The sequence below is a fragment of the Mobula birostris genome, chromosome 18, assembly GCF_030028105.1.
Source record: "Mobula birostris isolate sMobBir1 chromosome 18, sMobBir1.hap1, whole genome shotgun sequence".
In the NCBI taxonomy this organism is placed as follows: Eukaryota; Metazoa; Chordata; class Chondrichthyes; order Myliobatiformes; family Myliobatidae; genus Mobula; species Mobula birostris.
This window is the reverse complement of record NC_092387.1, coordinates 50,838,249-50,850,679: the sequence shown is the minus strand read 5'-3', so window position 1 is coordinate 50,850,679 and position 12,431 is coordinate 50,838,249. Positions and strand designations below refer to the sequence as shown.

General features: G+C 43.7%; 1 protein-coding gene across 1 annotated transcript in view; it reads right to left on the bottom strand.

Annotated features, from left to right (window-relative positions):
• The window catches only part of oit3 (oncoprotein induced transcript 3), a 30,599-nt gene that overhangs the window by 10,588 nt on the left and 7,580 nt on the right, over positions 1–12,431 (bottom strand). The window contains 3 exon segments of the mRNA XM_072282657.1: positions 1,110–1,270; positions 5,004–5,126; positions 7,891–8,013. Coding sequence (XP_072138758.1) covers positions 1,110–1,270; positions 5,004–5,126; positions 7,891–8,013 — 407 coding nt within the window.

Sequence of the window (12,431 nt, the reverse complement as noted above, 5' to 3'; positions counted from 1 at the left end):
ACACCCAAAAACTAATCCTTCCTACCTACACAATGTCCATATCCTTCCATCTTCCTCATATCCATGTGCCTATCTAAACGTCTCTTAAAAGCCACTAATGTGTTTGTCTCAACCACCACACCAGGCAGCACATTCCAGGCGTCCACCATTCTCTGAGTAAAAAGCTTACCCCCTCACACCCCCTTTGAACCTTTCACCTTCAATGCATGGTCTCTGGTACAAGACATTTCTACCCTGGGGGAAAGGATATTCCCTGTCTATGCCTCTCATTATGTTATAAACCTCTTTCCGATCTCCTGTCAGCCTCTGACACTCCAAAGAAAACAACCCAAGTTAGTCCAGTCTCTAATGAAAGCACATGCCCGCGAAGCCAGGCAGCATCCTGGGAAACCTCTCCTGCACCCTCTCCAAAACCTCAGCTTCTGTGCTGAAGTTTTTTCTATGGTTTCTATGGTATTTCTATCCTTCCTGGTCACTGGAGATGTGAGCACCAATTCTACCAGCTGTGTCACCGTTCCACCTTTCTCTGTCTGTGCAACCAGTCCAACTATGCTGCAATCTAAATTGATCTCCCACATCAGTGCCCATAGTGTGGGATTTGGAAGTTAACTTCGGATGGAGTTTGTGGAGAAGTAAGTGGGACAAAGATTTAAATAGAAGTCAGCTTCCAGATTATTCCCAAAACATTCACATTAAAGCCCATCAAATATTGGAAATATCGTTAAAGTGGACGCGGAGAGGATGTTTCCTGTGGTGCGTGAGTCTAGGACCAGAGGACATAGCCTCAGGAAACAAGGACATCCCTTTATAAAAGAGACGAGGAGGAATTTCTTTAGCCAGAGAGTGGTAAATCTGTGAAGTTCCTTGCCACAGGTGGGTGTGGAGGCCAAGTCATTGGTTATGTTAAAGTGGAGGTTGATAAATTCTTGGTTAGTAGTGGCATCAAAGGTTATGAGGAGAAGGCAGGAGAATGGGGCTGAAAAAGATAACAAATCAGCCATGATGTTATAGCAGAGCAGACTCAATGGGCTGAATGGCCTAATTCAGATCCTAAGGCTTATGATCTTGTGGTCTTTCTCCTGCAATATTGATTTATTTCACATTGTTACCTCAACAGCTGTGCCACAGCTTTTGAGATTGAAGTTAATGTTGAAGTGAGTCCCGTTGGAAAGTGCTTTGCACGATGCATTCAAGAGGTACAGTTCCAAACCACCAACCAGATCCTTGGGTACAGCCACTTCGATCGACTCTGACTTGCACTGTACAGGCACTAGCACAGAAAGAGACCACAAAGTGTAAAGTCAAGGGATTAGAGTACGGTGTGTGGTGTAGAACAAAATTTTAAGCAGGGAGCACCTAAAACCCATTTCATTAGGTTGGCTTGATCTCCGCCTCTGAATGGGTGCTTTAAATGGTTCAAACTGAAAAGGGAAGCTTGGCCCCCTCTAAGTGCAAGCATTAGAAGGTACACCTGCCAGGTTTGAAGCCTGGTCTCAAATTACAGAAGAGATTAATGAGGGTTTCCTTTTTGAGATATATCTTTGGACAGATAGGACAGAGAAACCGGAAAGATTCTCTTTAGAACAGAGAGGACAAAATGGAGATTTGAAAGAGCTACTTAAGTATTTAGATTTATTTTGTTTTGGGAATGATCCCAAATGCATCTATTCACTTGGTTTGAATCCAGGGTTTCAGAGTCTATGGTATCAGATATTTATATAGGGGTCATGTTTCTCTCTCCCTCACGTTTTATAATCCGAGGCAATTTAAAGTCCCTGTTTAACAATGGAGAACTGTGACTCTCATTCTGTTGGATGGAATGGTCTCTTCCATTTAATGGAAACATTACATGGTCGTGTCATGGTGAGCACAATGCTTTACAATACAGGCAACCCAGGTTCAGTTATCGCTACAGTCTATGAAGGAGGTTGTACATTCTCCCCATAACCACGTGGGTTTCCTCTCAGTCCAAAGACATATTGATTGGCGGGTTAACTGGTCACTGTAAATTGTCCCGTGATTAGGCTGGAGTTAAATAAGGGGTTAACTGGTCACTGTAAATTGTCCCGTGATTAGGCTGGGGTTAAGTAGGGGTTGCTGGTCACTGTATCTTGTCCCGTGATTGGGCTGGGGTTAAGTAGGGGTTAACTGGTCACTGTAAATTGTCCCGTGATTAGGCTGGGGTTAAGTAGGGGTTAACTGGTCACTGTAAATTGTCCCGTGATTAGGCTGGGGTTAAGTAGTGGTTGCTGGTCACTGTAAATTGTCCCGTGATTAGGCTGGGGTTAAGTAGGGGTTAACTGGTCACTGTAAATTATCCCGTGATTAGGCTGGGGTTAAGTAGGGGTTGCTGGTCACTGTAAATTGTCCAGTGATTGGGCTGGGGTTAAGTAGGGGTTGCTGGTCACTGTAAATTGTCCCGTGATTGGGCTGGGGTTAAGTAGGGGTTAACTGGTCACTGTAATTTGTCCCGTGATTAGGCTGGGGTTAAGTAGGGGTTAACTGGTCACTGTAAATTGTCCCGTGATTAGGCTGCAGTTAAACAGTGGGTTGCCGGTCACTATAAATTGTCCCGTGATTAGGCTGGAGTTAAATAGGGGGGTTGATGGATGGCAGAGGTTGATGAGCTGGAAGGGCCTGTTCCCTGCTGCATCACAATAAATAAACAAATAATGTGTCTCACATCATTATTATCCAGTTGTATTATGGGGTTAACTCCGCCATGGATGGTCCCAAGCTCTGCTGTGAAATCATGAAGGTTAGACATGGGGCTATCAACCCAACCCTTAAAAACCCAGAACGACAAATGCCAAAGGAAGCTCCAAAATCTCTGGGAGAGGAATGATTTTCACCTAGATGACATAGAAGATTTGCTACATCTACGTACGACTTGGGTAGCCATAAGCATGACACTATTACAGCTCAAGGTGTTCCGGAGTTCAGAGTTCAATTCCAGCGCCACTCTGTAAGGAGTCTCTGCACGTCCTCCCCGTGGAATGCATGGGTTTCCCCCAGGTGCTGTGGTTTCCTCCCACTGTCCAAAGAAGTACCAGGCAAGTTAATTGGTCATTGTAAATGGTCCCGTGACTAGGTTAGGGTTGCTAGGGCGCCGTAGATTGATGGGCCGGAAGGGCTTCCCCACGCTGTTTCGTGAAATAAACAAAATATATAAACTTGAAAGACTGGCGTAGGACAGAGGACTCTGGTGAGCTGCTGATGCCACAGTCGGGCTGATGGTCTTAAGAAGAAGATATTATGGAATTATAGAGCCATACAGTAGGGAAACAGGCCCTTCAGCCCACTGGGTCCATGTTGACCATCAGGCGATCACTGATAATCCTAATCCCTTACACTAGGCCCACTTTAGTCTCCCTACACTCCAACCAACTCCCCCAAATTCAGTCACTCACTTACAAAATAGGCAGTGGCCAATTAACCTACAAAGCCACACAAGTTTGAGATATGTTAGGCCAATGGAGAAACCAGAGGAAACCCACGTGGTCAGAGAGAGACGATAAAAACTTCGCACAGGTAGCACTGAGGGTCAGGAGTAAACCTGTTTTTCTGGAGCTGCGATGTAGCTGTGACACTATATTATAAATAGTATTTCATAAATACTGTTACATATCATACACTCGCAACACATGAAATAGCTCCAAGGGTGAGTTGGTATCTCAGCACATTGCTGAGGGGTGTTGCATTATTGGAGGTAATAGCATTCAGACGGGCCATTATAAAATTAAAAGCTCCTTTCTGGAAAGTGCTAGAGGGCTATTAAAACAAAAAAAAACAACCACGGCACCTTAAAAATGTTTTTCCCCGGGCTGTTAATCTGATGAACCATTCTAGTTAGCTTCCCCCTTCATTCTTCCATCAATTACCTCAGTTACTGCACTGTAAAAACTTTAAATCTCTTGATATAATATTGCTTACAATGTCAATACATCTGGTTATTATGTATTACGCACCTTTTTCCATATCCATACTTTAACTTCTAACTTTACTTTTTATATAATTCTTAATTATTTCGAATTGTTTTTTGTAGCATGCCGCGCCCTGAGCAACATACCACAGCAAATTCCCGAGAGATGTAAATCTATACGGCAAATAAAGTTGCTCTTTGATATCAAAGCTCCTCACATGATGGAAATATCCCCTCGCAGTATTTCAAAAGGAGTTCTGTTTGGCTTTTGCCCAATGTTAGGAAGTGCTTTGGAGATGAGAAGATGAAAAGTTTGTCATAACTGAAGCACGGAGCCCATGAGAAAGTAATTTGCCGGGTAACGGGGAGGGAGAAGAGTATGGGATGAAGTGGGTTGCTCTACTGGGAGTCACCATTGTCTCAATGGGTTGAATGGTCTCTTCAAGTGCAGGGATTCCATTCGATGTTTACTTTATTCATCAGTGCCATACAGAGGAATGTTGCAGTCTTTGAAAGAGGGAGTAACTTCCTGAAAATGGGACATATTTCTTTCCTTTCTCCCATGGTCCACTCTCCTCTCCTACAAAATTTCATCTTCTCCAGCCCGTTACCTTTCCCACCCACCATGCTTCACCTATTACCTTTTAGCTTGTCTTCATTCCCCTCCCCCCCCACCTTTTTATTCTGCCACCTTCCCCCTTTCTTACCAGAGGTGATGAAGGGTCTCGACCCAAATCGTCCACTGTTTATTCACTCTCATAGATGCTGCCTGACCTGCTCAGATCCTCCAGCATTTTGTGTGTGTTGCTGGGACACAGAGGTTCTAAGGAATGTCTGAGTCTGAAAGGTTTGGGTGTAAAGGAAAATCTTGCTAAGAATACTCGTCAGCGTTTCAGGTCAAATATCTTCAGCCCTGCCTGACAGGATGGAGCTTCTGCAGCTTCAAAATTTAACTGGATGGTACAATCACAACATTTGCACAGTCCTGAACACTTAAAATCCATAGAGTTCATAGCAAGATTACAGATTATTGGGCTCTTCCTGGTTAAAAACAAAGTAATATGAGGCAGGTGGGGTTTACCTTGGCAGGTGTGATTATCTTCTGATAATATAAGTCCACGGGGACACTCACAGCGATACGCTTCTTCCGTCGGCACACAGTTGTGGCTGCAGCCTCCATTATTGCTGTGGCAGCCAACAATGTCTGCAGATCAATAATAACATTGCGCCGCAGAGAAATTAACGTCGTTCAATGGAAAGAATCATCTGCTAGTTTACATTGAAAATGTACAATGCCTCTGCACATGTTCATCATCTATAGACCTTGTCTGTCAACTCAGTACTGCTCCCTCTCTGCAGAAAATCTCAATAAATCTCCAACATCTTCATTACATCAAACATTTAATGCAGCAAGGCAACACAACCTGGGCACTGTTGTCTCCTCTCCAGAGGGTTACAACATGTGAGTAAAGGTTCACGGACATGAAGGTTGTGCAACATACTGTATCTGAAATTAGTTCTAAGGTTGGGGACAAAATATAAAAAAACAAAATTGAAGCTGGACAAAGTTGGGTTATTTCCTCTGGAGCAGCAGGTGGCTGAGGAGCGATCTGACAGAGGGTTATAAGATTATGAGAGGTATAAATGGAGTAGAAAGACAGTATCATTTATGCAGGGTTGAATTTACTGGAGGAGCTCAGTAAGTTAAGGTAGCACCTATGGAAGGGCATGAATTTAAGGTGAGAGAGGGTAATTTTGAAGGAGAAGTGAGGGGCAAGTTGTTTTTTTTACACAGGGAGTGGTGGACGTCTGGAATGTGCTGTCTGGGGTGGTGGTTGAGGCAGCTACAGTAGGGACATTTAAGAGACGTTAGATAAGCACTTGAATGTGAGGAAAATGGAAGGATATGGACATTGTGTGGGGAGAAGAGATTAGTTTAGGTGGCCATTTGATTACTTATTTAATTAGTTCAGCACAACATTGTGGGATGAAGGGTTGGTCCTGTACTGTTCTATGTTGTAACATTTTTTTTTATTACTTTTTATTTTTTTTAGGAGGGAAAGGGAAAGGTTTGGAGAGGGTGAACAGGGGACTCTCTATGTTGTAACATTGACAAGTGTTTTTGTGATTGGCAGGCCCCACAATGGGGTTCCAATGGACTTGGTCTATTGCTTCTTGTTGCATTGTCTAGATATAAATATGAAGCCAGAATAAGGAAGTTTGTAGATGAAGTGTGCAGTTAGGGGCAAGGAGAAAGACCGAGGTTTCGTCAGTTGCACAGAAAATGGGACATGGAACTTAATTCAGAGAGACTCTGCTATATTTGTTTGACTTCACTGCTCTCCCCAGCAAAAAATTTCTTCATTGCAAGAGATTCTGCAGATGCCCTAAATCTTCAGCAACGCATACAAAATACTGGAGGACTCATCAAGTCAGGCAACATCTATGGAAGGGTATAAACAGTCGACATTTCAGGCTGAGATCCTTCACCTGGCCCAAAACGTCAACTGATTATTTCCCTCCATGGATACTGCCTGACTTCCGGAACTATTACAGACGTTGTGGGCATTGCTCAAGATTTCCAGCATCTGCAGAATTTGTTGTGTTTAGAATATGGTTTCAAGAAGTGTGAGATAATACATCTGGGGGAAGAAACAAGGTGAGGAAATATCCAATAAATGGGAGGGTTTTGAGTGGAGGAGCAGGAGGACCTTGGAATAAATGTCGATAGGTCCTAGTATTGTTGCAGCACTAGACAATCGCTGATGGTAAAGGTTGATAGTATGCTATCTTTCATGGGCTGAGGGATGGAATAAAAGTAGGGGGCAATGCTAGTTAGAGTACAGCTTCAGCACTGTGTGCAATTATGGTCACCATCTTACGAGAGAGATGTGATTACACTGGAGAGGGTAGGGGAGAGATTTCTGAGTACTGGAAAATTGTAGCTGTGAGAGAAGATTGGATAAGCTATAGCTGTTTTCTTTGGAACGGGGGAGTCAATATGGAGTGTGTATAAAGTTATGTGAGGCCTGGATGGCATAAAAATGAAGGACCTATTTTGATCAAAAGTCAAAAACCAGAAGAGAGTTTGAAAGAAAGCAGAGGAGGGAAATGAGGAAAGTGAATTCACCCAGATTGTGGTGTGGGTCTGTAGCTCACTGCCCCTAAGGAATGTGGAGGTCACACTTGACTAGAACAGGGAAGGGCATCCGAGGAGCAATAGTCTGCAGCGCTATAGATCTGGTGACAGAAGGAGCACCCCTGTCTGTATCAAACGTTTTTAATGACTCTAAGATCCAGACTGGCAATCCAGTGCAGTACTGAGGCTGTGCTGTACAGGCAGGGATTCCACCTTGCACTAAAATGGGATCATCCAACCTGTCCTGTACTGACACAGAGCAAAGGGGTCCTGGCCAATGCAAATCCCTCAATTAACGTTTCTCTCAAACAGATTGCCTTGCCATTATCAAATTGTTAATTAAATCTATTAAATTAAGTAAATTTATTATTAAAGAATATACACTCGGTGGCTACTTTATTAGGTACTTCTGTTCTTGGCAAATATCTAACCAGCCAATCATGTGACAGCAGCTCAATGCATTAAAGCATGCAGACATGGTCAAGAGGTTTAGTTGTTGTTCAGACTAAATATCAGAATGGGGAGGAAATGTAACCTCAGTGACTTTGACTGTGAAATGATTATTGGTGCCAGAGAAGATGGTTTGAGTATCTCAGAAACAGATGATCAAGTCGCATCTGTGGGAGGAAAGGAATTTCTGATGTCTCGACCCAAAGAAGTCAACAATTCCTTTCCTCGCACTGTTGCTGCTCAACCCATTGAGTTCTTCCAGCAGATTGTTTGTTGCTCTGAACGGGAAATTAATGTTTCAGGGTTGGAGGCTCTTCCGTAAGAAACGATATTTTCTGTTATTACTCCCAAACTCTGGAGCTCGGGAGCTTTCACGCACCTTGACAGGCCGCTCCGTTGTTGCTCAGTGCTCTTCCAGTCGCACACTCACAACGGAAGGAGCCTTGCAGGTTGATGCAATCTTCACTGCAACCTCCATTATTGACTGTACATTCATTGATATCTGCACAGGGGTGGGCATTGGTGCAGGGGGAGGAGGAGGTAGAATTGAAGGTTACATAGAGTCCTAGAGCAATACAGTATGGATGCGTGCCCGCTCAGCTCAACCTGGCCATGCTGAACCCAGTACCCACCCAGCTGGTACCAATTTCCTGCATTCAACCTTTATCCCACAGCCCCACCCCTCCATGTACCTATCTTTATGCTTCTGAAATGATATATTGTACCTACTCAGCTGATAAACTGGCAGCTTGTCCCATACACTCATCATCTTCAAAGAGAAAAAGTTGCCCCTCAAGTTCCTTTTAAATCTTTCCCCCTCACTTGGAATCTATGACTCTTGCTTTTGAACTCTCTGACCTTGGGGAAGAGACTGTACCATTCACCTTATCTATGCCTCTTCTAATTTGAAAAACTCCTTTAAGGTCAACCTTATTCTCCTACATTTGCAACTGGCCAACCTCTCCCCATAACATAGAGCCTCTAATCCTGGCAACAGCCTCGAAAATTTCTTCTGCACCCTTGCCAGTTTAATCACAGGGTTTTGGTAAGTTACAAAATAAACCAGGTACGGCTAGCCCAGGGGTTGATACCAAAAATCAGTGGCCAAAGTCTGATGGTAAATCCTTAAGTCGAAGCCTGATAGCTGAAGCCTGGAGGCTCGGCGACCTCTCCTGGAGTTGGAGGCCTGTCTTAGATTTGGAGAGCTGTCCATGTTTTGTGGGTGGGTCGGAGGGAGGGATGTGGTTTGTTTTGTTGCTTGTTCTGTTCTGTTTTGTTGTGCTTTGTGTTGTTCTGCTAAGCATTATGTGCATGCTACATTGGTGCCACAATGCGTGATGACAGTTGCAGGCCTCTAGCACATCCCTAGGCGTGTAGCCTGTTAATGCAAACAACATATTTCACTGCACATTTTGATATTGTTGTCCCTCTCCATGCCCTGTGGCGCATCGGATGGCAACCTCGCTATTTCTTTAGCATTCTGTCTGTTTTTTTTAATGAGGCTGAGTTGCTAACTTGATGCTCGACCCAGCACGGATGGAAAGCGTGCAAGGAGCCGGCCGGTTTCAAACCAGAGACCACTTGCCTCGAAGTCTGGTGCAGATCCACTAGACCACCAGCCGGCAATAAGATGACGAGAGGCATTGATCATGTGGATAGTCAGAGGCATTTTCCCAGGGCTGAAATGGCTAGCACGAGAGGGCACAGTTTTAAGGTGCTTGGAAGTAGGTACGGAGGAGATGTCAGGGGCAAGTTTTTTTTTTTACGCAGAGAGTGGTGAGTGCGTGGAATGGGCTGCCGGCGACGGTGGTGGAGGTGGATACGATAGGGTCCTTTAAGAGACTGCTGGACATGTACATGGAGCTCAGAAAAACGGAGGGCTATGGGTAACCCTAGGTAATTTCTAAGGTAAGGACATGTTCGGCACAGCTTTGTGGGCCAAAGGGCCTGTATTGTGCTGTAGGTTTTCTATGCTTTTAATGTTTGACATACATGTGATAAATAAATCGGAAACAGAATCTGACAGAGATTGATTGGAATCAATATACTTCATTCATCATGCCCCTTCTTCTTTCATCAGTCCTTTGTTAATATGCTGACATCACCAGTGTTACAGCCCCCCTAGACACTTTCTGGTTTAAAGTTACCCATCGAGCACCTTCCTCCCAACTTTCCATACTGGCCAGCTCCCCACTTTCTTTCCAGTCCTTATGCAGGGTCTCGACCCGAAATATTGACTGCGCAGATGCTGCCTGACCTGCTGAGTTCCTCCAGCTCCCTTGAGTGTCACTGCCCTGTTTATTCTAGTCCTGCATGGAGCTTGTCGTTATATCAAAGATTCTGTCAGAAAGCTATCTGCCGACAGAATACAGAAACATTGGTGGCCATTTCTCCTACTCCCTAGGCTCTTCTCAGAGTTCAGCTAGCTAATCGATGCATCGCCTCACCTGCCCTCACCGAACATGATCATTCTTCAGTGTGAAATACTGCATGCTCACAACATCTACATAAATGACAGAGGAATGCTGTACTGCTGACGCTGCAGTTCAAATTTGGAAAATGTTCCATGAGGAGGAAGCAAAAGGATACATATATAGACGGCTGAAGTGGAAGATCAGTCATGACTTTGAACAGCAAAATAGGCACACAGCCAAATGGTATGTTGGTGCTTTACTCTTTCTTTTTCCCAGAATGAAACCAAACAAGAATAAGTCCACTGTCAGAGCACACAGTATATAAGAAGTCCTGAAACAAAATGCTGGAGGAACTCAGCAGGCTAGGCAACATCTATGGAAGAGTAGACTGTCGACATTTCGGGCTGAAACTGTTCACCAGGACCGGTCTTGTCTTGAAACGTCGACAGTTTACTCTTTTCCACCAGTGGTGCCTAGCCTGCTGAGTTTCTCCAGCACTTTGGGTGCATTGCTTTGATCTCCAGCATCTGCCGATTTTCTCACATTTGCTGGTTAATCAGTTGAGATTCCATTGGCAATGTTCCTGCTATTGAAAGTTCAATCCTGAAATCTGGTGACAAATTCTGAGCCAACGTAGGATGGAGAGAGGACTTCATAGAAAGAGAAGTGGTTCTATCTGATACACATGCCAAAATCTAAAGCAGGTTCTTGAACTATTCTGTCATGGGATCTTGCTCTTCTTTTGAACAGTACTGCATTTGTCAACGTGGAGCAGTGAGTGAGTTTGTAAATCTGGTGGAAGCTAAAGATGTTGGGAATGGTGAGTGTGGAATGCCACAGGAGAGGTGTGGGACAGGTGGCAGAGAAGGAGTGCCGGGGCAGACGGTGGGGGTGGGGTGGGGTGGGGTGGTGGTCGCACAGTTGCAGACAAACTCAACCCTGAGACACCAGGCAAGATTATTTGATTCCAACCAATTGGTGTATTGATCATTATCGAATCAATAAACTGATCTCTGATGCTTCCCGCTCCCTCCCCTCTCCTGTCCCCTTTACCCAACCATGATTCCCCTCTCCCTTCCCCCTTGCCACTCTCAGTCCGTAAAAGAGACCCACATCAAATTCAGGTTTATCATCACCCACTTATATCATGAAATTTGTTTTTTTTTTGTGGAAGCAGTACAGTACGATACATAAAATTACCACAGTATTGTACCTCTCACTTTGACTGTTCGTTGTCCTATCATTATCTCAGCACCAGAGCGTAAAAACAGAATGCATTCAGTCTCTACACACATCACAGACCCAATATTATCATCTTCTAAAACTGTGAAACCATTCCTATTCAAACCATTCAACACTGGAATAAAGAATATCAGTGTCTGTACAACTGAAAAAGGCCACTTGACTCACCTAGGTCACTCCTGGTAAAATGACTTGAAATATTCGACGATGATAAGAGGGATAATAAATCAGCCATGATTGAGGGGTGGAGCAGACTTGATGGGCTGAGTAGTTAATTCTGCACCTACGTCCTATGATCTTATAGTTTTTTGTGTGTGCGAAGAAGCATGAATATTTGTTCGATGGCAGGGAGCTCAAAAATGTTTTGCAGCTAATGAAATACTTTTAGCCTCTGTTTAATGCAGCGTCTAATGTGTGCACAGGGGATATCCCCACCATCAGCTCAGATGGATTTTATGACAAAGCTAGATAATCACAGGAGGGAGAAAGAAATAATATCATACATAGTTCGGTTTAGATGAGGCGGGGAGGAGGAAGACTCATGAAGAGATTTAAGGCCAGTGAGGGAAATCATGCTGCTCTCTTGTACAGACCATGCCTGGGTTATGAATGCCTGCTTTAGAGCTACCATATAAACGAACCCCCGTAAGATTCAAAGATTCAAAGTACATTTATTATCAAATATGCATGTAATATACAGCCCTGAGATTTGTCTTCCTGCAGACAGCCACAAAACAAAGAAACACCATGTAACCCGTTCTATAGAAAATATCAAAGATCCAATGCGCAAAAAATACCCAAATCGTGCAAACAAGTGAATAGCACACAGAATGTTAAACATCAAACCACAGAGTCCTTGAAACAGTCTAGGATAATATTATTAATTATTATTAAATGCAAGAGCCTGATATATTTTATACATCTTCCTTCCTATGAACAGCCAAACTGGCTTCCTCTCTCTCTCTACTTTTAGTAATTGTTCTTTCTTTGTGTTTTTGATGCCAATCATCACAATACTGTCGAGGTACAGTTGCCATATTGAGTAACTTCTGTGCATTAGGCAAAACTGACAAGGACGTGTATAAAATCTGAACTATTCTTTAACTGGGATGCCCTGTTATGAATTGCCCACCCTTAACATCAGCACCTTCAGAAACTCACCAAGAGTTGTTTTTATGATGTTTTAAAACCAGTAGTCAAGCAATTTTTGAACGTTTTTAAAGAAATGACCCCACCTGTAGATAAATTCATACCAGCATCAATG